The following is a 25,209-nucleotide window of genomic DNA, read 5'->3' on the forward strand; positions in this document are numbered from 1 at the left end:
ACCCTGGTGGAGCCTTGGGAGGCAGGGACGGGGTCCTGGCCCTCAGGTCCCGTTGAGAGCCAGGCCCTCCAGAATATCTCCCTGTCATTCTGTCTTGTTTCTTCACTCATGCTGGGGCACGCACTGGGAAAAGGAAACTGAAACTGAAGGCTACCAGCCACTGGTGAGGGCTGTGGGAGGCACCGCCCTCTGACGTGTGTAGCTTAGACTCATAAATGGACTGTGGAGCAGCTAGAGGGGAGAGGAAGTCAACTCTTGAGCACTTGAGGTGGACCAAGCACTGGAGACCAGGGCCATGGTGAGGCAGATGGCACAGTGGGGTAGCTGGGCTACTCCAGCCCACTTTCCTCCCTCCCCTTGCTGGGGTCTCCCAGCAGCAGAGCACCCACTGCCAAGCCCTGAGCTTGGCCGGGTTCCCAAGTGTGAGGAGAGGGGATGGGCCCACAGGGGGACACAGAGGGTGATGGGAGGAACGTGGAGGCTGTGGGAGACTGGCCTTCCTGTGCCGAGTGGGTGGAGGAGGCAGCCAGCAGAGAACAGCACCCAGGACCTGTGGCCAGTGTGGGAGCCCAACCTTGGTGATGCCCCCAGGGCTGGAACCTGGAGGTGAAGATGCTGGGGGGCGAGGAGCACCATGTGTCCCTGAGTGACTCCACAATGCTGTTGGAACTGAAGCAGCAGATTTTCCAGAAGACTGGAGTGCCTGCCTTCCAGCAGCACCTGGCCCTGCCCAGTGGCCCCGTGCTGCAGGACAGGGTCCCTCTCATCAGCCAGGGCTTGACCTCTGGCAGCACAGTCCTGCTGATGGTGCAGAACTGTGACAGCCCCCTGAGCATCCTGGTGAGGACCGACAAGGGCTGCATCAGACCCTACAGCATCAGGCTGACGCAGAAGGTGGCAGAGCTCAAGTGGCAGGTGGGCCAGCAGGAGCACATCCAGGAAGATCTGTTCTGGCTGAGCTTCGAGGGGAGGCCCATGGAAGACTCTTAGCTGCTGGGGGAGTATGGACTCACCCCTCAGAGCACTGTGTTTCTGAACCTGCGCCTGCGCGGGGGTGGGGCCTAGAAGAAGAGAGGAGCCCCAACCAGGATCAAGTGCTAGGAATAAAGATGATGTAAAGGACGAACTGCCTTCTGTCTGTCTGCCTGATCTCCCCCTCTCTGCTGATGAATTAGGAGGGACGAGGTTTGAGAGAGAACCAGGCCTGGGTGACAGGCCTGGGCTAGAAGTCAAGGGACCAGGTGTCACAGAGCCTAGTGGTCTCCACTGTGACTCTTCTCCCAGAAATTGAAGGGAGACATACTTCCACGCCTCCTGGGGTCAAGGGGTCATATCTAAAGAATGATAAAGAGACACATTTGCTGGGGCTGCCTGGCCAGGCTGAGCCACAGACTCACAATGGCTCCACTTTCACATTTGGGTGGGCAGAATTAGGGAGGAACAGGTAAGGCCAGGTCAGGTTCCACAGACCACAGTGTGTGGCTCCATGGGATCAGCCCCTCCCAAAGCCCTGGAAGCAGTGAGGGTGGGTCCTTAGACCTGTGGGTGGGAGGGCAAGGGAGCCTGTTGCACAACACTGGGGGCTGCAACCTGCCCACCTGTTTTGTCCTGCCTGTAGTGAGGTGGGGATAGATTAAGGGGGCATGTGTATCCTCCAGAGCTATGCCTAATGAAGAGGCCAAGTGCAGCAGGCCAGGATTTGGTGGTTTACCCTGTCCACCAGGAGAGCATGTCCCAGACCTTCCCGGATGGGCCAATTCACTCCCTTCTCCCTGTCCCTGCTTCCCTCTTCTAGACTCCAGGTTCTCAGCCTACCCCTTGGCCACACCTAGTGCCCTCAAGGCCCCTCCCCCAGGCAGGTCCAGGCTGGAGGCTGCTGGCACCGGAGACTGCCTGTGTGGCTGGGGGAGGGGCTGCCTCCTTCCCACCCGGGTGCTGGTGCTGCTGGTGCTGCTGGTGCACCTGAGTGGGTCTGTCTTGTCTTTGGCTTCCCCGGGTTTCTGGGGCAGTTCTGGGATGGGTGGGGAATGCCCTGGATTCTGTGGGGTGATCTACCTTACACAGGCAAAGGAGGGCAGGATGGAAACAGCTCTTGGCTTTTTCCAGACCCACCCCATTCCCCTAATCCCCACCCAGAGAAGAGCCCCCCCCTTCCGTCCGCCCCACCCCCCACTGGAAGTGGAAAAGTCTGCTTTGAAGCCAGCCTCCCTCCCTCTCCTGGGCTGCCCCCATGGGTGCTAGAGGGAGTCCGTTCTGTTGGGGCCTGCCTGCACCTTCACAGCACCCCTGTGGGTGGGAAACTTCGCAGGGGGCTGCATTCAAGGTTAGAGGCCACCTACTCGGGACACCCACTCAGGTCAGAGGCCAACTTCCCAGGCCCAGAGGCTGAGGTGGAGAGACTGGAGGTCAAAATGGGGCTGTTCCCACACTGAAGGTTGCTCCTGCCAGCTCCCTGCCTCTCCCCACCTGGCTGTTCTGCTCCTCTCAGAAGGGCTGATCCCCCAAACCTAGATGATCAAAGCCTAACCCATGGCGACAGGGGGTGGGGGGCAGCTTCCACTGTCTCCACTGTGGGACCCAGGCCAGCTGCTCACATCAGAGCTGGGGGGTGGGCTGGATGGGGTGGGAGCTGCCCTCCTGTCTCTGTCAGCTCTTCCCTATGGGGCTCCCCAGCTCTGAGGCCTTGCTGCAGTCACTATGGTAGCCTTGTCTAGCAGACTTGATCCTCCCAGGGAGAGTTCCCTCTGGGAAGAGGCCTCTGTCCCCTGAATGTTCTGCTGCTGGGCCGCAGGCTGGGGAAGGTCTCCTTGAAGCCTCCAGTAGAGAGGGACCCTCCCCAGTGAAGGGCCCCCTCCCTCCAGCTCAGATCCTGAGAACTTCCTGTGAGGAAGGCCCCCTGCAGGGGCTGCTAACAGCTGGACTGGGAAAGGGGGATTTCCTCTCCCAGGCTTCCCTGCACACACACCCCACTCCATGGAGTGGAAGCGTGGGAGAGGGAGCAGAGCTGCTCACCAGCAGGCTGGTTCCAGCTGTGCTGGTGTGTGCCTGGGGCCGACCTGTGTGCAGTCGTTCTGTACTTTCCACTGGCCTGGCTGGCAGTGGTGGTTCCTGATGCTCTGTCACAGTGGAGAGAGGTGGAACCCATCTCCAGAGGCCCAGGGTCGGACTCCCTCCCAGATCTGCACCTGAGAAGATAGTGTCCCTGGGCTCAGCCTGGGAGGAGGACGCTCAAGTCTTGGCAGTGGGCGCCCTCTGCCTGGGTCTGAGAGGCCTCTGTCTTCATGCACATGTATCACCTCTGCTCGCTCCTTATGGTCCAGTCTGTCCCTTTGCCCTGTCCAGCTGGGCCTTGTGCCTGCCAGGAGCCCAGCACCTTTACCTGGGGGCTCTGCCTGTGGGAGTAGCTGAGGTGGTGAGATGCAGGGCATGCTTGGTGGGGCTGCAGTGAGGACAGTCCCTCAGGGCCTGCCTGACCCTGAGGCTGATGCAGACACTTCCCCTCCCCACACAGCCAGACAGGGTGCAGAGCAGTCAGGCCTGAGGTTGGCCTGAACCCTCCCTACCCTTCCCTTGGCCACACACGCTGGGCCCTTGGAGAAGCAGCCTGGCCTGTGGGGCATCGTGCTCACAGGTGTGAGGTCCCAGTGCAATCTGGGGAGAGTGAGCACTGATACTCAGGGAAGCAGCGAACAGCAACTGCACCCTGCGCCTTGGATGAGGGTGGGAGAAAGGTGCCATCAGCATGGGGAGGACAGAGGACAGAAAGCCAGCCATGCTTCCAGGACCCCCTGGCTGGGAGAACAAGCCAATCCTCCTCCTTTTCACCTGACTGACCTCCTCTGCTGATCCTGCACTCCTTCATGAGGAAGCTCCTCCCTGACAGCCTCCACCAAAGCTCTCCCCTCTAGGGTCTGCCTCTGCCCTCTCCTTCCTGCACCTTTGGTCCTTTGTACCTCTCCCTTCCCTGTACATCCCAGTGCCCAGCTGGCCAGCACCTCCAGGAAGCTCCCTAAAGCTCAGCCCTTGGCCCTGGAGTGGTACCAGCCCTATTATGCCCACCTCCCCTGTGTCTGGTGCCTCTTGCCCAGCTCAGGACAGCTGGACTCTCAGAGGCATCGACCCACATCTGGGTTCCACCTATCTCCACACAGTCTCTTTCCTCCTGAAGATGGACAGGGCCTGGCTGAGTTGGGTTTGGAGCTGCCTGGGAGAGGAAGGGCATATTGTATAGTCCTTGCTCACCTGGCACCCCTGGTTGTTGTGGCAGAGTCCCAGGGTCGGACTCCCTCCCAGATATGCCCTGAGAAGCTGTTGGCCAGTGCCTGTTGCCCCTCCCACTGTCCCCGTTCCCCAGGCTTCACCACACTGGCCTCCTGCTCTCCTGCAGCTTCTTGAGCTAGTTCCCATCCTGGGCCTTGGCAGTTGCCTCTGTCTGGGGCTCTTCCTCTGAATCTGTGGAAAAGCCCTCTTTCTGTCCCTGGGCTGTGTGCAGATGTCACCCCAGAGGCCACACTACTGTCTGGGCTGTTAGAAACTGCTACAACATAGCCTCCCTGAGGCTGTGCCTGGGACACTGAGCCCTGCCAGGGACGCAGACTGGCTGGTTAGGGCTCGTTTGTGATAGGGTGGGGCCAGCTGAGAAGTAAGGGGTGGGGTCAAGAACTGCAGGCTTCTGGAGTGTCGCTATTCTGTGTGCTAGCCCTCTGTGCCTCTGTCCCTTAATTTTCACTTACTCACCACCCTGAATAGCAGGTTGTTCAGGGTGGTGAGTACCTGTTTGGGGACAGGTAAAGGGCACAGGCTTGACCCAGACACCTCCTGGCCTCACCTGGAGTTGGCAAGAGGAACCACAGAAGGCCAACCCTTGGTGACTGGCCTAGGCCCAGCAGGGACATCTTGCTGTGAAGCTCCCTATGTCTTCTGAGAGGGACAGGGAGGATGTGGCACAGCTTGAAACTGCATGAGGAGGCTGCAAGTGGTGTGGTGGGGAGCCAGGCTGACATATAGAGGCTCCCCTCTGAGCAGGGCACGTCTGGGCAAAGAAGCAAAAGGCCTCATCCTCCCTCTGAGGTCTGACGGTGCAGGTGCATCTGCAGATGGCAAGGGGGAGGCCCCTGTGATGGAGATAGTGTGTGCCTATGTGCGGCATGCTACCTTCTGACAGCCCCACCGTTAGGTCCCTTGGGCTCCCAGCCATCCCACCCCACCCCATCCCATCTTTTCCAAGGGAGCCCCACCCCCTCCAGAGCGGAGGTGGGATCATCTGCATGAGAATGGGCCAGCAGTTGCCTAGGGGCTGGACTTTCTACCCTTTCCAGGCCCATAGAATTACCTGGAAGTTCCCAACCAGATCTTAAGTGTGTACACAGGCTGTATGGGGTGGGTGTTAGTGTGTGCAGGCAGGTGGGGGCGTGTGACCCCAATGCTGCAGACTTGGAGGGTGGGAGTTCCTGCACGCCCCAGAGGAATGCTAGTGTGTGGGATTGCTGTTGCTGCGGGGGACTGTTTCCTGGCTCAGTATCCTGTTCATTCCCAGGGCATGGGCCTGCTGGGCTGCTCCAGGCTGAATGATTTTGTCTGAAGATCCCAAAATAGCTTTAGTAGCCTGAGCTCCCCTCCCCCTCGGTCCTGGTGCCTCAATGGCTCTTTGTCTCTCAAGACATCCTGCCCCTGCTGGGGGTGAAGACACTGACTGGGGCTTAGTGAGGCTGGGCTGCCAACCTTGTTCCCTTTCCTATTGGCTGATACCAAAGGACCCTAAGCCCCATTCCCAGTGTTGGCTTGGGCCATCTCGGGCTCCCATGTGAGCATCCAGGCCAGCCTGTTGGCACTCCTTCAGGATCAGATCCCAGGGTCTCTGGGGGAGCCAGACTTTGCCAGGGGCTCCCACTACCACTCAGACACCCCTGCCCCCAGCCCCTCTACCCTATTCCTAGCTTCTTCCTGCAGAGCATACCTAGAATGTTCTTAGTGTTTCCTGAGGCTTGGCCTCTGGCACTTTCTGGGAGGCCCTCTGCCACCCAGCAGTGAGAGGCAAATGGGAAAGCCCGCATGAGCCACTCTGGGTGCCCCACACCAAGTCTTCCATCGGCTTTCTGGCTCTAGGAGTCAGGCCCTGCCCTGGGCAGGAAGTTGCCAGCACCGCCTGGACACTTTTTAGTGTGTCATGGACAGTGTGAGGGGTCCAGAGGTGTTTGGGGCAGGAGCTCCCCAGAGCAGAAGTGAAGGTGGCCAGGGAATGAGACTTCTTGCAAAGTTTCATTAGAACAATGGGTTTCAGGGCCACAAGAGATGGGAAGGTCCCTAACACAGGTGATGGGCAGGGGTGACTCCCAAGTGAGTTGTGGCAGTGGAAGGAGTAGGAGCAGAGGGACAGGGTGGAGTGCGAGTGCCAGGAGGCAGTCGGCAGGTTGGGGGCTCCAGCAGGCTACCTGTGGGATGGAGGCCATGTGGGGGTGGGGCCATTTCTGGGCCTGGGAAGGACTCATTCAAGGACTGGGCAGAAAAAGCCCCACAGACAGACCAGGGACTACGGGGAGGTGGGTGTGATCAGTGCTTTTTTCCCAAGGTGGACTGACATGAGCTCAAGTGACCACAAGGTGGCACTGGTAACTGTGGCAGCAGAAGTTTGGCTGGAAGGGAGACCTTCTGAGGGCATATAGAGCTGACAGCAGAGCATGTGGGTACCCCTGGGTGGTGCTATGGGGAGTGAGCACCAGGTTCTGGCAGGGTGCACAACCTGGCCTAGAGGAGGAGAACCCTAGTGCTGAAAGGACATGGCACTCGTGGAAGGTTGTGGGGTGGGGTGTGAGCAGGACCAGTGAAGGGTCGGGGCATGGGTGCTCAGAGATCTGTCCAGGGTAGTGAAGGTGTTAGCCAGGGAGGTGGTCACCTTGGCCTCAGGAGGACAGACGTGGCTAGTCAGGATGGCGTGGGGATCCAGGCTATGGGACCTCTCCAACCCATAGTGCCCCCAAGTTTGGAGGGAGCAGAAGTCGGGCCCGTGTGTAGATGCCCTACCATGGATCGGGGATTCCAGACTGGCTGCCTTCCTCTCCGGTTCGGAGTTCCAAGGGAGGCCGCTGGGGGGCCTCCCTTTTTGCATATGGCTTATTTGCTTGGGGCTCATTTGCATTTTTTTCTCTTTGCACCGAAGGGAGTTAAGGTTGCATTGATGATTTGAGGTGTTTGCTTCCAATTCATAGGGGAGAAGTGGGCAAAGCAAATTCTGGGCACGTCACTTTACACCAACACTCCTTCCACCTTGCACCCTACATGGGGACCCTTGCCCACACACATCAGGGTGGAGACATCAGAACAGACATATTTTCAGGCACACACAAACGAATCCCAGAACCCTAGAACCGGGTCCTATGTGCAGGGCCAAGCCCCCTATAGGTATGTTAAACCTTACTGCCCCGCCCTGCCCCGCAGGGCACCAGCCCAGCCTCTGCCTGCGACTCAGCCCCAGCTCCTATCACCCTTGCCCCAGTGAGGTTCCGGTTCTCATCTTTCTCGCTCCCCATCCCCGGGCCAGCACCGGCCTCCTCTCCAGCCACCTCGCCAGCACCTGGCCCGCCTCAGTTCTTTTTCAGCCTCTCCTTTGGCCCCTCCTTTGGCCTCAGCCCCTACCTCCTGCCCCTGGCCAACCCCTCCCTAGGCCCCATCCCCTTTTTAGCACCACCCTGCCCCTGTCTATGCCCTAACCCCACATCAGCGCTGCCCCTCCATCTCTTGTGACTCGCGTGGGCCCTCATCCGCCCATCCTCTGCTCTGAGCTGCGACTCCCCACGGACGCCGGGGTTCCCCGAGGCATCTTCCTTTGTCTCTGCTGCCCGCCCTCCCTCCGCAGCGCCCCTGGCCCCTCACTCACCGCCCCAGCCTCGTGAGGGTGAGGGCAGCCGCTGTTGCTGGAGGCGGGTGAGCGCCTCCGCGGCCGGCTCTTTATTCTTTCCGATGCTGTCGCTCCTCCGGCTGCTGCCATCGCGCTCCCGCCTCTGCCAGGCGCGAGCAGCAGGCCCCGAGCCCACGGTCCCGCCGGCCTCTGTCTCTCCGGCTGCTGCTCCCGCTGGGCGGACAGCGCTGGCTGGCGGGCGGAAGGGTTGCGGCGGCAGGGGTGGCCCTGGCCTTCTTCCATCCTCCTTTGCCTGCTTCTGAGCCCTCATTGGGGATTTCTGCTCCTGGATTATTCGCCTGGAGGGCCGGGAAGGGCCGGGCGTGCCCCAGGCGGTGAATGGGGCTGAACTTTGAGAGCGCAGCAGCTGTCCACTGCCCCAGGGGTCCTAGAATGGGGGCAGTAGCCCCGAAGAGGCCTAAGGGTGCTCCGTGAGGACCCCCCCACTCCCCAAGAGAGAGGCCAAGCCCCAGGCCATGCCTCCGTTGCCGCTGGAGCGGCCCCCCCCCGCCCCTCCCGCCCCCCCCCCCTCGCAGCAGCCTGGCGCCTCGCTGGTGGTGCAGTACTTCATGATCCCCTGCAACGTCTGTCTGATCCTGCTGGCCACCTCTACGCTGGGCTTCGCGGTGCTGCTCTTCCTCAACAACTGTAAGTGGCGGCTGGGCGGGGCCCAAGTGGCCCAGCTTGTGCTGGCCAAGTCCTGCTTCCCTGCTGGCAAGGGTACAGGGCAGGCAGGGTCACAGCCAGGCCAAGGGCCACAACTAGCTTGAATGGGCCACACATTCTTCTGGGATGGAATGGATTGCTCTGGACCCCTTGAGACCTGTCCTTGGGCTCCTGGCCAGCTGACCCCCATCTTGATGGGGCAGAAACAACTTCCTGTGGGAGTAAGAAAGGGGCAGTTGCACTAGGAATGGGGGGGTTTGGACTTATTTGGTAAATCTGGTGACTTTACTGGGGACCCATTGGCAGGTGATGGGTGTAAAGCCCTGACCATGCATGCAGCTAGAAGGGCAGAGGAAAGTAAGGTCCCCTGCCCTGTTGTCCAGAGTCTGAGCCAGCCTATGGGGGAAGGGCAGAGTGGGAGTGGTGGTCTCTGGAAGGCCTTGCTCAGAGGGCCCTAACTTGGAGATTTGTTTTATTCCAGACAAACCTGGGACCCACTTCACACCAGCACCTCCCATGCCTCCTGATGGTGAGTGGGCAGCCTGGGTGGAAGGCACAGCTTGGGGTAGCAAGTGGGCAGGGAACTCCTAGGGTAGGTTCATTCTAGGGTGTGTATTCCAGGGGTGCCAGGTGTCTGGAGACGGGAGGCTGGGCAAGGCAGCCTGGGTTCCTCCTGGGGCATCCACTGAGTGTAAGCCAGGGGTCTCAGCTCCTGGCAGTGCTCAGGCAGGACTCTGGTTTCCCTGGGCCTCAAGATTGGGAGGAACCATAAGCAGTGAGATGCTGGCAGGTGGTGTGGGCAGGGTCGGGGTGGGCAGTGGAGTGGGATGGTTGTGGGGGGATTCCTCTCCTTTGTCCTCCCTTCTCCATTTTCAGGAAGGGCTGGGCCAGGCAGAGGGGAAACTGGGCTGGGGGGAGGGGGGTGTCTCAGCATGACATGAGGAGTCAGAAAGGCTGGCATCTGTCTCTGGGAGGATGCAAGTGATGGAGGGGTGGGCTGGCCTTCTTGACATCCCTATGGGTTGGGATGTCCTCCCACAAGGCTGCTGGAGCAGGGGCCTCTGTAATTAGGTTAATCTCAGAGGGGAAAAGAAGGCTCTATTGCTGCAGAGGACAAGGACCAAGGGGTTGCCATGGTCTGTTCACCCTTCCTGCATCCTCAGCAGGCGGGTGGGAGCTCTCCGTCCTGCCCCATCACTGGATTCTCTGTCAGGCGGATGCCTGTCCAGTGTCACAGAGTCACATGTCTAGAGCTGTCTGACATAGGCAGGACATGGGTGGGGAGGACAACCTGAGAGAGCCCTGGGTGGCCTGGGGTGGGGGCATGGCCCTGGGCCTTCTTGTCAGGATGCACCCCTGGGTTGCATTAGTCAGGGCTGCTTACTGAATCATGGGGCACCCAGAAGCAGGAGCTGGATTCATGGGTACAGGATGAAGGGGCTCTGCTGTCCTTCAGTGGCCATCTGAGCAGAGGTCACCTGTGACCAGCTGTTCTTTATTCCTGGAAGCTGCAGGATTATTGACTGCCTTTTTTTTTTCTTGTGATGCTGGGGATCAAACCCAAGGCCCTACCGCTGAGTTCCAGCCCTTGCTCCACCCTCTTTTTACTTTTTATTTTGAGACAGGGTCTCACTAAATTTCTGAGACTGGCTTTGAACTTGCAATCCTCCTGCCTCAGCCTCCCAAGTAGCTGGTATCACAAGCGTATTTTCAAATGTACCAGAGTCCCTGGGCTGGGCAGCATTTAGGGTGGGGCAGTAGGAATGGGTGATAGTGGCTGTGGGGACACACATCCTGGACCTGGGCTCTGCTGGGCAACCCATGTCTCTGACAGCAATGCCCCTCCTCACACTGCTCCCACCAGACCTGAAGGCCCCTCAGAGGTCCGAGCCCCACCTGGGCTGTGGGAGGGGAGTCTGTGGCCTCTGAGGTATCTCTTTCTGGGGGATTGCAGTCCTTCTCCTGAGACACAGGAGCCTTGGGGTCAGAGCAATGCAGCACCCCTTCATGGTATGTGACCTTTGGTATTTGCATGTAATGAGGGGACCAGTGGCTGATGGGGTAAGTGGATGTGGGTACATCCCATTTGTCTCAGACCACTGTCCCCCTTCTGGCCTGGGGCAGGAGGCTGTGACCCAGACAGGTCCCACATCTTCCAGGAAGGGGTCCATGTCCTCCAGTGGGGTGACTAAGGAGGAAGCCAATCTGCACTGGGCTGGGGCTGAGCCCTGAGTGTCTACAGCCTCTCTCCTGAGTCCCTCGATTTAACCCACCCTCCCCGAAGCTGCCCACTTGAGTCCCTGTGCACACCCTAGCCATCAGGACACACATGTGGCCACAAGCAGGGCTCTGGGCGGTGGTTCCATCCCCCAACCCACCCTAGACCAGGAGGAGATTTAAATATATCAGCGGCATCTGTGGCTATAAAAAGTCCTTCCACCTCCGCACTGCAGCGAGAGGGTGCTCCGGTGGGACGCTCAGTGGCCAGGGAGAGGCTTCCACTGGGGACTGAGCAGGGCATGCATGGTGGGGCCCCCAGAGGTGACCCACTAGGGAACCATGTCACCTAAATTTATGAGGTGTCACGGGCAGCAGGTGTGTCTTGAGTCCAGCTCTTCCATTCCTTAGTAGTGACTTTCAGGAGACCTCTGCCCTCAGTTTCCTCTTCTGCTGAGTGGGCTTGAGGAGGGGCATTATGTGTGTGAAGGAGTATGCCTAGGAGGGCCTGGCTGCTGTGGCAGGCCCTACCTGCACCTGTGCGCAGGTGTGCCTGTGTGTGTGCTTGCTGGTGGGCCTGTGGGGGGGTGGGTCATCTAGGAGGGCCTGGCTGCTGTGGCAGGCCCTGCCTGCACCTGTGCACAGGTGTGCCTGTGTGTGTGCTTGCTGGTGAGCCTGTGGAGGGTGGGTCGTCTAAGGGGGCCTGGCTGCTGTGTGTGTGCTTGCTGGTGAGCCTGTGGAGGGTGGGTCGTCTAGGAGGGCCTGGCTGCTGTGTGTGTGCTTGCTGGTGAGCCTGTGGAGGGGTGGGTCATCTAGGAGGGCCTGGTTGCTGTGGCAGGCCCTGCCTGCACCTGTGTGCAGGTGTGCCTGTGTGTGTGCTTGCTGGTGAGCCTGTGGAGGGTGGGTCGTCTAGGAGGGCCTGGCTGCTGTGTGTGTGCTTGCTGGTGAGCCTGTGGAGGGTGGGTCGTCTAGGAGGGCCTGGCTGCTGTGTGTGTGCTTGCTGGTGAGCCTGTGGAGGGTGGGTCGTCTAGGAGGGCCTGGCTGCTGTGTGTGTGCTTGCTGGTGAGCCTGTGGAGGGTGGGTCATCTAGGAGGGCCTGGCTGCTGAGGCAGGTCCTGCCTGCACCTGTGCGCAGGTGTGCCTGTGTGTGTGCTTGCTGGTGAGCCTGTGGAGGGGTGGGTCGTCTAGGAGGGCCTGGCTGCTGTGGCAGGCCCTGCCTGAACCTGTGCGCAGGTGTGCCTGTGTGTGTGCTTGCTGGTGAGCCTGTGGAGGGTGGGTCGTCTAGGAGGGCCTGGCTGCTGTGGCAGGCCCTGCCTGCACCTGTGCGCAGGTGTGCCTGTGTGTGTGCTTGCTGGTGAGCCTGTGGAGGGGTGGGTCATCTAGGAGGGCCTGGCTGCTGTGGCAGGTCCTGCCTGCACCTGTGCGCAGGTGTGCCTGTGTGTGTGCTTGCTGGTGAGCCTGTGGAGGGTGGGTCGTCTAGGAGGGCCTGGCTGCTGTGGCAGGCCCTGCCTGAACCTGTGTGCAGGTGTGCCTGTGTGTGTGCTTTCTGGTGAGCCTGTGGAGGGGTGGGTCATCTAGGAGGGCCTGGCTGCTGTGGCAGGCCCTGCCTGCACCTGTGCGCAGGTGTGCCTGTGTGTGTGCTTGTTGGTGAGCCTGTGGAGGGGTGGGTCATCTAGGAGGGCCTGGCTGCTGTGGCAGGCCCTGCCTGCACCTGTGCGCAGGTGTGCCTGTGTGTGTGCTTGCTGGTGGGCCTGTGTGGGGGTGGGTCATCTAGGAGGGTCTGGCTGCTGTGGCAGGCCTTGCCTGCACCTGTGCGCAGGTGTGCCTGTGTGTGTGCTTGCTGGTGGGCCTGTGGGGGGGGGGTGGGTCGTCTTTGTGTTTATGATTTAAGAAAGTTTAATCAAGAAACTTATCTTCAGCCCTCCCGATCTCCTGGTCCCATGGGCCAGGGAGACACATAAAGGGGCAGTCATGCTATAGGTACCAACAGGGGACCAGGGAGCAGCCCCTCTCCCAGCCTAAGCATGGGACAAAGTGGGGCCCATCCTGAAAGTGGGGATTCCTGAATTAACTTGAGAAGTTACTTTGCTCTGACCAGCTGCTGGTCACACATGTGATCCAGCTGCTATGGGGAGTTTGGTAGGGTCACAAGTTCAAGGCTAGCCTGGGCAGCTCACCAAGACTGTCTCAAAAATAAGAAGTGTGAAAATGCCTAAGTATCTCTGGGTTCCATCCCCAGTACCTTAAACCAAGGAAAAAGAGAAGTTACTTTGTCCTGGCAGGGGACAGAAGTAGGGACCAGCATGGTGTGCTCTTAACTGTGGCTTTATAGTGGAAATATTGATGGACTGTGGAGTGAGAACCAGGTTGTGGTGGGGAGGAGTGTGCTGCTCCCCAAGAACAGCTCTTCCCTGCTGTGGGGTCAGGACCTTGGGACAGAGCTGGTGGCTCAGGTGACCTGGTGCAGAGAGAGGGAAAGCCCAGGGCACAGATAGCAGAAGCTAAGGAGCCCAGGGGCAGGGAGGTGACTGGGCCCTTGACCCTGGGGTTCAACCCTGGAGACCTTGATCAGCAGGTCCAGCTGAAGCCTAAGAGCACCGCTGGGCATTAGCATGGGCCTATTGGACTTGGCTTGGGAGTCACAAGGAACCTGGGCAAGAAAGAGGGATGTGCCACTAGGAGAGAGAAGGGGAAATGGAGGGAGCTTACATCCTGGCATGAAGAGGGGACACTGGCAGACATAGATTGAGCCAGATTGAGCCAGGACAGAGAGGAGGCCAGTGGTGGTGACCATCCATTATTGTAGGTGTAGCTCATCCTCCACTTGGTGCTTGTGCCCGGTGCCTCTTGAGCTTTGCAGTCATTTGGAAGCAGGTCCTACTGTCCCATTCACAGAAAGGGACAGTGAGGCATAGTGAGGTGGGGGGAATGGGAACATGGGTGGGGGCAGGGGAGGCAGGCTGTGGCCTCTGTTTTTTCAGCTTTCCAGGGTTGGGTCAGGCAGGTGGAAGCCTGGGGTGGGCTGTTGGAATGGCAACAGCTGGCTCTAGCTCCTGGGCTATGCACCTCTCCTAGGAGATGGGGAGGGGTCTTCTGCTACATTTCCACCACCTGCGGGAGTTGATGGGAGCCCTGACACCATGACTTATTAATGATAATTGAGCCAGATTAAACATTTATTAGATCCAGGCAGCTGCAATCCCTAATGGACCCACCTCCCCCATGGGTACACTGACCTAAGGAGCCAACCTATCCCCAGTCCCAGTGCTGGGCTCAGGGTGGCTACTTGGGGCTATCCCTAATGACTCTGGGTTTCAGTTTCCCCGTGCTCTCTTCATTTGTACACTGTGACAGAGGGCCAGCCTTTCCCTGTGCCCACACGGTGGGACGCAGTGGAGGCCTAATGGTGATGGGGCGTGTGCTGCACCCTGCTGTCTGCAGAACTAAGGGCTGAAATGGCAGACTCCGATGACAGGCCCAGCTGTGCCAACAGCTGTGTGAGGCTCTGCAGAGCAGCTGCCCTGGGAGGGGCTGTGGGAGAAGGCTAGGAGCTGGCAAGAGGCCGGGTCAGGCATGGGGAACACCCAGGCACTCCCAGATGAGGCCCCAGAAACTTACGGCCTGAGTTGGGATGAGCCTGGCCTGCGTGGGGGTAACCAGATGGACTCTGGGGCTGATGTGGGAGAGGGCTTTGGGCAGAGTGGGGCCTGACTGCTTGCTTCGGACTTGGCCTGGGGTCCTCTCCTGTTGTGTGTTGGGGAATCTGCTGAGGTGGGATGGGAGTGGGTGGCTTGTCCTGTTATGGGGACAGGAGGCCCCTCTCCCCTGGTAGAGGGTATAGAGAGTGTTCTCCAGTGAGGAAAGGTCCCTGGGTTGGCAGGGGATCCATCCAGGGGGCCAGGCCCAGTGAACATGCACAATAGAGTGTCCGTGACACTTGTGGCCATGCGTGGGCTTGAACATGCTTGCACACCCGGGTGTGGATGTGCCTGTGAGGGTTGCAGCAGTGCCCAGCCCTGGGACCTGGCTTCAACAACCCCTTCCTGGGCCCGACCTCAGTTTGCAGGGGAATGCCGTGTGGCTTTGGCGCTGTCTGTGAGCCCAGTGCAGAGGATCCAGGCCAGGCCTCCTGCGTGTGCAAGAAGAGCGCCTGTCCTGCTGTCGTGGCGCCAGTGTGCGGCTCAGATGCCTCCACCTATAGCAACGAGTGCGAGCTGCAGCGTGCACAGTGCCGCCTGCAGTGGCGAATCCGCCTGCTCCGCCGCAGACCCTGTGGTAAGGGAGTGTGCCCAGCGTGGGCGGGGGGGTGGGCCAGGTGTTGGAGGTGGACAGACAGCCAGGGTGACCCCACCCTGCCATCCACAGGTTCCCGGGACCCCTGCTCCAATGTGACCTGCAGCTTCGGCAGTACCTGTGTACCCTCCGCCAATGGGCAGACCGCCTCCTGCCTGTGTCCCACGACCTGCCGCGGGGCCCCAGAGGGCACCGTGTGTGGCAGTGATGGTATGGACTACCCCGTTGAATGCCAGCTGCTGCGCCAGGCATGTGCACGCCAGGAGAACATCTTTAGGAAGTTCGACGGCCCCTGTGGTGAGTGTCCGCCCCATGTGGGGCTCCTCTCCTTGGGCATGCAGGCAATAACCCTGACTCTTGCCTGTCCACCCCCAAACCCCTGCCAGGGAGCCCATGCTGACACGAACCCCGTCTGCCATGTGAACCCACGCACTCGCCGTCCAGAGATGCTCCTGCGCCCAGAGACCTGCCCTCCCTGGCATTTGCCTGTGTGTGGGGATGATGGGGTCACCTATGCAAACGACTGCGTTATGGGCCACTCAGGGGCTATCCGCGGTCTGCTCCTCCAGAAAGTGCGCTCTGGCCAGTGCCAGCCTGGAGGTGGGCTGCTTCCCCTGCACACAGTGTGCTCCCTGCCTTCGTGTCCGTCGGGTCCCTGCTGTGGAGGTGCTGGTGTGGTTCTGGTCTCTCTGATCCCCTTGCCCACCCCCAGACCAGTGCTCCGGGACCTGCCAGTTCAGTGCCATTTGCCTGTCCCGCCGTGGCCGACCCCGCTGTTCCTATGACCGTGTCACCTGTGATGGGGCCTACAGACCGGTGTGTCCCCAGGATGGGCACACGTATGACAACGACTGTTGGCGCCAGCAGGCTGAGTGCCGGCAGCAGTGAGCCATCCCTCCCAGGCACCAGGGCTCATGTGGTGAGCACCCTGTGGTCCCCGCCATCAGTCCTTGCCCACCATCACATGCCATCTTCATTCCTTGGCACCCACCTCCCAGGGTCTTGGGCCAGGGTGGGTCCCCTGGGAGGGTGCAGGGTGTGGAGGGTAGAGGCTGCGAGAGGGTGCCTGGATATGTGGGGAGGCGGTCAGAGATGGGCCTGCACTTGGCTGTGCAAGTCCAGGCTGCAGGTCCTCTAGTCTGTCTGCCCACCCGTCTCTGTTCTGCCTGAGGGTACAGATAGCTTGGGTGGGCAGGAAGTGGATACTGCGGCGGGGTCCCTCACTCTTGGGACATGACTGTCACCAGCCCCTTCAGAGGCAGGATCTCAGTTGATTTCAAGGAGCCATTGGAGGGTGGAGGCAGCTGGGAAGTGGCCAGCATGTCCCATGGGGACCAGGGCTGCAGTGACCCTGTGACCATCTGGGTCAATCCTCTGTCCATCTCTCTGGTCTGTCTTTCTGCGTCTGTCTTCTCCTCGGTCCTTCCCTCTCGGCTCCTCCTCTTGTGTCTTCCAGCCTGACCTGCTGGCAGGATGAGGTGCCGCGCCTGCCCACCAGGAGCACACAGCCCGAGGTCTGCCCCTGGTGCGGCTGGGGGGGTGGCTCGCTACTGCCTGGCCTTGTGGTTCTCAGAGCAAGTGGACAGACACCTCCTCCCTGTGCAGGCCTGGGTGTGACTCTGGGGTGCAGACTCCTCTTAGCCTGGAGAGAGCCCCCACATGCATGGGTGTCCCAGGGCTGCTGGTGGTCGGGGTCAGTGGCCTGTTGTGGGCAGTCAGGAGGCTCCTGTGTCCCCATCTGCCTCTGTCGTGTGTCTGTCCCTTTCTTTGCTATGTCCTGCACATCTAGCTCTTCCTTGACCACCCCACCCTGGGAGAGGGCCTGCTGCGTGGGGCTGGGGGCTCTGCCCAGTATGGGGGGTAGCAGGTGGGCTGAGTGCCCTGTCCTTCCCAGACCAGGCTCCGTCCCAGTCCCTGGGGTGCATTGTGCATTCGAGGCGACGTGCGCGGTGAAGAACGGGGAGGCTGCGTGCGAGTGCCAGCAGGCGTGTGCAGGCGCCTACGACCCCGTGTGCGGCAGTGACGGCGTCACCTATGGCAGCACCTGCGAGCTGGAGGCCATGACCTGTGCCCTTGGGCGGGATATCCGGGTGGCCCACAGAGGACCCTGTGGTCAGTAGTGGACAAGCAGGCCTGGGGGGTATGGCCTTCCTGACACAGTGGTGACAGAGCCCCCTTCCCAGACCGATGCGGGCAGTGCCGTTTTGGAGCCCTGTGTGAGGCCGAGACCAGGCGCTGTGTGTGCCCCTCTGAGTGTGTGGCCTCAGCCCAACCCGTGTGTGGTTCTTATGGGTACACGTATGCCAGCGAGTGTGAGCTGCATGTCCACACCTGCACGCACCAGATAAGCCTGCATGTGGCATCAGCTGGACACTGTCGTGAGTGGGGCCATGGGGGCCAGCGGGCTAGGGTCCCACCACTCTCCGGCTGGGTCTGCTGACCCCTGCTGGCTCCATATGTTTCAGAGACCTGTGGAGACACAGTGTGTGCCTTTGGGGCTGTGTGCTCAGCTGGGCAGTGTGTGTGTCCTCGTTGTGAGTGCCCCCCGCCTGGCCCCGTGTGTGGCAGCGATGGTGTCACCTACCGCAGTGCATGTGAGCTACGGGAGGCTGCCTGCCAGTAGCAGATACAGCTTGAGGAAGCCCGGGCAGGGCCCTGTGAGCAGGGTAGGCTTGGGCAGCTGCCTGAGCTGTGGGGCACCAGCCTCAGGGGAGAACCTGTGGGTGAACTGCCCTTCTTCCCCACAGCTGAGTGTGGCTCAGGAGGCTCCGGCTCTGGGGAGGACAGCGAGTGTGAGCAAGAACTCTGCTGGCAGCGTGGCAGGGTGTGGGATGAGGACTCAGAGGATGGACCATGCGCCTGTGATTTCAGCTGCCAGGGTGTTCTCAGGAGACCGGTGAGCCCCCACCTCCCCCATCTGTAGGGGGGCAGTGAGGAAGGGGCCAAGGCTGCCCACGCTGACCCCACCCCTCCAGGTGTGCGGCTCAGATGGGGTCACCTATGGCAGTGAGTGTGACCTGAAGAGGGCCAGGTGCGAGTCTCAAGGAGAGTTGTACGTTGCAGCTCAGGGACCCTGCCGTGGTGAGTGGGCTGGGGCACATTCTTGTAGGCTTGTGCAGCAGCCTCTGCACTTCTGTGTGTGCATATTCAAAGGTGTATGCCTGCACTGGTGTGGGCACATGGGCATCCATGTGTGCTGTGGTAGGCTTGTGGTCTTGTGTGTTCTTCTGAGTATAAAGCATTGATACGTGCACTGTGGACACAAGCCCGTCTGTCAAAGTATGCACCACACTCAGGAGGGTGGGCAGGAGGATTGTGAGTTTGAGCCCAGCCTGAGCCATGCAGTGAGATCCTGCCTCATAAAAGCAAGTGTATGCCAACTACCTACTGCAGGTCAGGCCAGGCTTCTATGCAGGAGGCAGCAGGAAACCACAGGGCACCTTCTGGGCCCTTTTGCTCTTCTGGGCAGGAACTGACAGTGGTCTGTAAATGCCACATGTCACACACGAGTGCTCACGATATGCTCATGCATGTTCACAGATGTGTCTGTACAGTTGTATATAAATGTGCATGGTTTGGAGGAATGTGAGTGCATGTCCGTCTTCATGTGTGTGTGCTGCCTTTACACTTATCTGTGTGTCCATAGCTCTGTGTACACACAAGGCTGTGTCCATGACTTTGGGTATTCTGTGTGTATGTGGCCCTGTATGTTTCCTATGTGCTGGGTCCTACATGTGGCACTTGCATGTCCTTGTATGATTATGGTGGCCTCACCCAGGGCCTCAGCCTCAGATTCCAGACCTGAGGGGCATGGTGTCAGGCTTAGTGGTGGTGTGGAGGAGGTTGAGGCAGAGGGGTGGGCATAAGCACTGCCTCAAGTCTGACCCCACACCCCTCTCTGCAGGCCTCACCTTGGCCCCACTGCTGCCTGCAGCCCCTGCTCACTGTGCCCAGACCCCCTACGGATGCTGCCAGGATAATGTCACTGCTGCCCGGGGTGTGGGCCTGGCTGGTTGCCCCAGTGAGTACCTGAGTACCCTCACCCCTGGCCTGGCACAGCTGTGTGACTGTGCTGACCCTGTCCCTCCCCTTCCCTTGCAGGCACTTGCCAGTGCAACCCGCATGGCTCCTACAGAGGCACCTGTGACCCAGCCACAGGCCAGTGCTCTTGCCGGCCAGGCGTGGGCGGCCTCAAGTGCGACCGATGTGAGCTTGGTTTCTGGAACTTCCGTGGCATTGTCACTGACAGCCGGAGCGGTTGTACTTGTGAGTGACAGGGCCCCAGGGCTGGCTGCCAGTCAAGTCCTCCTGCCTGTCCACCCCCATCCCTGTGCTCAGGCCCTGGCCTGCACTGCACCTGGCAGGCTCTGCAGCAGGTGGAGAAGACTGTCTAGGTACAGACTCAGGCTCCCCTCCCCGCAGCCTGCAGCTGTGACCCCCGGGGCGCTGTGCGGGATGACTGTGAGCAGATGACTGGGCTGTGCTCCTGTAAGCCAGGCGTTGCTGGTCCCAAGTGTGGGCAGTGTCCTGATGGCCACACCCTGGGCCCCACCGGCTGTGAGGAAGGTGAGGACAAGATCTGGGCTGGCCTGGGGTTTGCTGTACAGAGGGACAGCCTGAGCTGGTGGAGATTCTGTGTCCACCCCAGATCCCTCAGCACTGGTGACCTGTGCGGAGATGCACTGTGAGTTTGGCGCTTCCTGTGTGGAAGAGGCAGGTTCTGCCCACTGCATCTACCCAGCCCTCACCTGCCCAGAGGCCAGTGCCACCAAGGTGAGCAAGGTGAGGGTGGAGAGTGTGAAGGGCAGTGGGTGGGGGAACCGCCTGAGTGCCCTTGGCTTGCGCCTCAGGTCTGTGGATCAGATGGCATCACCTACGGCAGCGAGTGCCAACTGAAGACCATCGCCTGCCACCAGGGCTTGGACATCTTCACCCAGAGCCTCGGCCCGTGCCAGGGTAGGGTCTGGGAGCCACCACCCAGCACTGACAGGAGGGCCTTGCCCTCCCAGACTCCAGCCCCAGCTTCCCTCTCCTTACAGAGGCTGCTGTTCCTGGCGCTCACCCAACCCCCAGGGCCATGACAGCCCTGGGGCACTTGCCAAGTGAGCCTCTGCTGCCTCCACCCAGTGCCCTCCCCCTGGCTCTCAGCAGTACCCCCAGAGCCGGCCCACCCCTCCACCCACCTTACGACCTTGGACCCCAGCCAGCCTCCCCAAGACCAAAGCTCGGCCCGCGCTGACCATGCCCCCCATAGAAACCTCCACTGCAACCAGTCTCTCCGCATCTGCCTTTGGAGAATCTGGCAGCACTGATGGGAGTGGCGATGAGGAACTAAGTGGGGACCAGGAGGCCAGTGGGGGGGCTCTGGGGGTGAGCAGGGGCTCGGGGACATGGGTGGGCCTGGGGTGAGCAGGGGCTCGGGGACATGGGTGGGCCTGGGGTGAGCAGGGGCTTGGGGTCGTGGGTGGGCCTGGGGTGAGCAGGGCTCTGGGGTGTGGGGCAGGCCTGGAAGGTGAGCAGGAGCTCAGGGACATGGGACAGGCCTGGGGAGTGAGCAGGTGCTCTGGGACATGGGACAGGCCTGGGGAGTGAGCAGGGGCTTGTTGGGGCAGGGCCCAGAGAGGCTCCCACCTGTGGCTGGACTCAGACTGCGCATCCCTAGGACTGGAACTCTCCATGGACAGCAGCGTGGTGACACCTGGACCACCCATTGACAGAGCCTCCTGCTACAACTCACCTTTGGGCTGCTATTCGCATGGCAAGACACCTTCACTGGACGCAGAGGGCTCCAACTGTCCTGGTGAGTGGGTGGCAGGGCAGGTGGAGCTTGAGGAGCAGCCTGGGCAGCCATGGGTGCTGCTCCTACCCGCTGGCAGCAGGTGGGTCCAGGTTTTATGGTCTTTGGTCTCAAATGTGTATGAGGTCTTGGGGATCCGGCACCCATGTGCACACATGTGGTCTCAGCCCTAACACTTGTGCGTGCCCAGGACCGTGTACCTAACCCGTCTCTCTCCTTGCAAGCAAGCCTGGGGCAACTGCTCTGAGGAGTCTGCCAGGTAACTGACGCCAGCCCTGGTCACTAACCTCATGACCATCTGACTAACATCCACCTGCCCCTGTACCCTATGTGGCTTGCTCCAGGGGCCTGCACCAGGCCAGTACCAGGCAGGGCCTCACCGCCCCTTCTCCCACAGCCACCAAGGCATACCAGGGCGTGCTGGAGCTGGAGGGGGTTGAGGGGCAAGAGCTGTTCTACACACCCAAAATGGCCGACCCCAAGTCAGAGCTGTTGGGGAGACAGCCAGGAGCATCGAGAGCACTGTAAGTGGGGGCGTCCCCCTAGGTCAGACCCAGAGGGGGCCAGGGCAGGAACCCCACAGTGTAAGGGGACTGATTTCAGTGCGTTGAGCAGTGCCCAGTATCCTCACTCACTCCCTGCCCACAGCTGGACAACCTTTTCCGGAACTCAGACGTCAAAAAGGACTTCCGGGGTGTCCACCTGCGGCACCTGGGGCCTGGCAGATCAGTCCGTGCCACTGTGGATGTGCACTTTGAACCCAGTGAGATCCCCGCGCTAAGTCTCTCCCAGGAGGTGTTGGGTAGGGGCCGCACAGCGCCAGGCCATGCTCAGTACCCCCTCTTCCCCAGCCACAGCCTTCAGGGCACCTGACATGGGCCGGGCCCTGCTTCGGCAGATCCAGGCCTCCAGGCGCTGGGCCCTGGTGGTGAGGAGGCCTCTGCAAGAGCACGTGCGGTTCATGGACTTTGGTGAGCACCAGGCCGGGCCTCCTTGTCTGTTCCCATCCTCCACTGCCCCGCCCCCTGCTCCTTGCAGACCCTAACCACTTCCTGCCCCACAGACTGGTTTCCTGCATTCTTCATGGGAGCCACCATAGGAGCCACCATTGCAGTGGCCACAGCCAGAGCTACCACTGTGGGCCAACCACCTTCCTCCGTGACCCCTCAGGTCCACCCCAGTCACACCAGCAGGCCCATTGGAAGGACCACGGCCCCCCAACACACACACCGGCCCCCCACCACAGCTCCCGGCCATGTGGCTGGACACCGGCCTTTGCTCCCCAGTCCCAAGCAGCACCCAAGGTCCTGTGATTCTCAGCCCTGCCTGCATGGGGGGACCTGCCAGGACCAGGACTCTGGCAGGGGCTTCACCTGCAGCTGCCCGGCAGGCAGGGGAGGCACCTTCTGTGAGGACGGTAGGCGCTTCTGTCCACCTCTCTGGAAGGACAGGGAGGCTGATGGGGGCAAGGAGGGAGGGCAGAGATAAGCCACCAGGAGGAGGTGGTAGGGGCAGGGTCCTGGGTACTCTTCCAGCTCACCCTCCCTATCCCCTGCAGTGCTACGCCCCTCTGTCTCTTTTCCTGCCTTTGGGGGTACCTCCTTTCTGGCCTTCCCCACCCTCCGTGCATATCACACGCTGCGCCTGGCGCTGGAATTCTGATCCCCGTAGCCTCAGGGACTGCTGCTATACAATGGCAACGCACGTGGCAAGGACTTTCTGGCACTGGCGCTGCTGCTCGGTGGGCGCGTGCAGCTCAGGTGCAGAGAGGGCGGGGCCTCCTGCCTGTCTGGTGGGTGGGCAGGGCTAATGCTCAGTGGGTGGGGCCAGGGCCTTCCAGGGAGGAATTTGTGGGTGGTTCCTGACCAGACTGTGGATGGAGCCAGGCCAGTGCTCTAAGCACCTGCTTGGGTCTCCAGGTTTGACACAGGTTCTGGACCAGCAATACTGACCAGATCAGTACCTGTGGAACCAGGCCGGTGGCACCGCCTAGAACTATCATGGCATTGGCGCCAAGGCACACTGTCTGTGGATGGCGAGACCCCAGTTCTGGGCGAGAGCCCCAGTGGCACAGATGGCCTCAACCTAGATACCGACCTCTTTGTGGGCGGAGTCCCAGAGGACCAGGCTGATGTGTAAGCAAGAGGGTGGAGCATGCATCAAACTGGGTCTCTGACCTTGATCTTGCCTGGGACTCCACCAGAGCAACCTCCATTGGGTAGCAAATGGGATCAGAAGAATGGTGTGGGTGTGGCTAGGACCCTGAGCTCAGCTGGGGCTCCTGGCCCTTCCCTACCTCATCTGGGTGGCTTTCCTTTGGTGCCAGAGTGAGGAGGGCCTGGGCTGACCCTTACCTCCAGTCCTAACCCTTAACCTCGGCCCCACCCTCTGGTTGGTCCTCTTTGTGGGACTGGCCGCATTGTCTAAAGGGTGATGGGATGGAGCAGCTCTGACTTCTGACCCTAACTGTACCCCTGTGACTCTGGCCGTGAGAAGGAGGCCTCTGCCTGAGCTTACTCTGATCCCTTCCTGTGGCAGGGCCCTGAGCGGACCTCCGTTGGCATGGACCTGAAGGGCTGCATCCACCTGCTGGATGTCAACAATCAGCGCCTGGAGCTGGACCCCTGGCAAGGGGTTGTGTCCCGCAGCTCCGGTGTGGGAGAGTGTGGAGAGCACCCCTGCTTGCCCAGCCCCTGCCATGGTGGGGCACCATGCCAGGCCCTGGGAGACGACATGTTTCACTGCCAGTGTCCACCTGGCCGCATTGGTGAGGGCAGGCTGGGATCTGGGTGAGGGCTAGGAACCAGGTGTCAGGGGGCCTGCCTTCTTGGAACTCATCTCCATCTCCCTCCAGGCCCAACCTGTACAGAAGAGAAGAGCCCCTGCCAGCCGAACCCCTGCCACGGTGCAGCCCCCTGCCGCGTGCTACCCAAGGGCGGGGCCAAGTGCGAGTGCCCCGCAGGACGTAGAGGCACGCTCTGCCAGACAGGTAGGGGCACCAGGCTGTTGGGAGGGGACAAGAAGTCAGGGTCAAATGTTCAGTTTGAATTGTGGCCCAGTCTTCGGGTCCAGGAAGAGTTGGGATTTGGGTCCTGTGGGTTTCCGTCGAGTTAGGCAGAACAGTGGGGTACACGGCCTGAGTGAGCCCTGTCCTCCCTCTGCAGTGTCTGAGATGGATGGTAGTGCCCAGCCCTTCCTGGCGGACTTCCATGGCTTTTCCTACCTGGAGCTGAGAGGCTTGCACACCTTTGAAAGAGACCTGGGGTCAGTAGGGTAGGTGAGGCAGAGGAGGGGAGGCAGCCTGTAGGGAAGGGGCAGTGAGACACCCTGACCCACGTGACCCAGGGAGAAGATGGCCCTCGAGGTGGTGTTCTTGGCCCGAGGACCCAGTGGTTTGCTCCTGTACAATGGGCAAAAGACAGATGGCAAAGGGGACTTCGTGTCACTGGCCCTGCATGACCAGCACCTGGAATTCCGCTATGACCTGGGCAAAGGGGCAGCAGTCATCAGGTGGGCAAGCATGAGGGCTGGGGGCTCTGTTCTGGGCTGCCCACAGGGAGGACCTGGAGGCCTGGGACTGGACAGGGGTAAGGTTGGGGCTCCTGACATTGTCACTCAATGGGTAGGCAGAGCCCACAGCCTGCTCACTCAGCCTCTTCCTCACAGGAGCAAGGAACCCATAGCCCTGGGCTCTTGGATTAGGGTCTTGGTGGAGAGAAACGGCCGTAAGGGTGCCCTGCATGTGGGTGATGGGCCCCGAGTGCTGGGAGAGTCCCTGGTGAGTGTCTGAGGTGTGAGGAGGGTCCAAGTGTCCCCCCACCCTGCCCTGCTCCTACACCTCCTCCTCCTCCTCCTGGGGGCTTGGCAGCCCCCATGCCAGTTCTTACAAAACTCTTTGTCTGTTGGGCTTGATTTTTGTCTTTTGATTTAATTCTATGTTTTGAACATGTTTTTTTGTTTATGTGGTTCAAATATAAACCCATGTTAAAATACACTGAAGACTCACCTATATTCTGTGCCCACTAAACTTTAACCATTACCTTTCATGAACAACTGATTTAATTGTTTCTAGTATATATTCTTACTGTTTCTTGTTCTGGTAGGATGCAATAACAATGATATGTTATTATGTAAATTTCTTTCTTACCCAAAAGGGAGTGCTCCTGTATATCCTGTCTGCCCCTTATTTTTCACTCAATGAAGTAACCTGGAAAACACTCCACATATGCAAAAATCTTAACTTTCCATGGTATAGATAGACCAAAATTGGAACTAAACAAATGAATTAGGGCTATTTCTGAATGGCATTTCTTAACAATATTTCTGTATTGAATAGCTCTGG

General features: G+C 60.1%; 2 protein-coding genes across 2 annotated transcripts; both read left to right on the plus strand.

Moving 5' to 3' along the window:
* Positions 1 to 226: 226 nt before the first annotated feature.
* LOC143388659 (ubiquitin-like protein ISG15) lies at positions 227 to 990 on the plus strand. Its single transcript, XM_076841890.2, has 2 exons — positions 227 to 298; positions 592 to 990. The coding sequence occupies exons 1-2, from the start codon at positions 296 to 298 to the stop codon at positions 988 to 990; spliced, it is 402 nt and encodes a 133-aa protein (XP_076698005.1). The 5' UTR covers positions 227 to 295.
* Positions 991 to 8,370: 7,380 nt separating this feature from the next.
* Positions 8,371 to 24,657, plus strand: LOC143388660 (agrin-like). Its single transcript, XM_077108175.1, has 27 exons — positions 8,371 to 8,614; positions 14,837 to 15,052; positions 15,143 to 15,670; positions 15,783 to 15,954; positions 16,965 to 17,182; positions 17,254 to 17,448; positions 17,536 to 17,664; positions 17,818 to 17,966; positions 18,046 to 18,151; positions 18,975 to 19,091; positions 19,172 to 19,336; positions 19,493 to 19,636; positions 19,719 to 19,852; positions 19,921 to 20,026; positions 20,274 to 20,423; positions 20,733 to 20,870; positions 21,265 to 21,386; positions 21,516 to 21,630; positions 21,719 to 21,838; positions 21,931 to 22,037; positions 22,539 to 22,627; positions 22,787 to 22,970; positions 23,406 to 23,634; positions 23,722 to 23,856; positions 24,032 to 24,131; positions 24,213 to 24,377; positions 24,534 to 24,657. The coding sequence occupies exons 1-27, from the start codon at positions 8,371 to 8,373 to the stop codon at positions 24,655 to 24,657; spliced, it is 4,401 nt and encodes a 1,466-aa protein (XP_076964290.1).
* Positions 24,658 to 25,209: the final 552 nt, after the last annotated feature.

This window comes from Callospermophilus lateralis, unplaced genomic scaffold, assembly GCF_048772815.1.
Source record: "Callospermophilus lateralis isolate mCalLat2 unplaced genomic scaffold, mCalLat2.hap1 Scaffold_182, whole genome shotgun sequence".
NCBI lineage: Eukaryota > Metazoa > Chordata > Mammalia > Rodentia > Sciuridae > Callospermophilus > Callospermophilus lateralis.

Excerpts from the sequence above, each read along its gene's own strand:
- LOC143388660 (XM_077108175.1), top strand. The coding sequence starts at position 8,371 with ATGCCTCCGTTGCCGCTGGAGCGGCCCCCCCCCGCCCCTCCCGCCCCC. Across the intron at positions 17,967-18,045 it reads AGGGTGTTCTCAGGAGACCG|GTGTGCGGCTCAGATGGGGT; the intron begins GTGAGCCCCCAC and ends CCACCCCTCCAG. Across the intron at positions 24,378-24,533 it reads AAAGGGGCAGCAGTCATCAG|GAGCAAGGAACCCATAGCCC; the intron begins GTGGGCAAGCAT and ends TCTTCCTCACAG.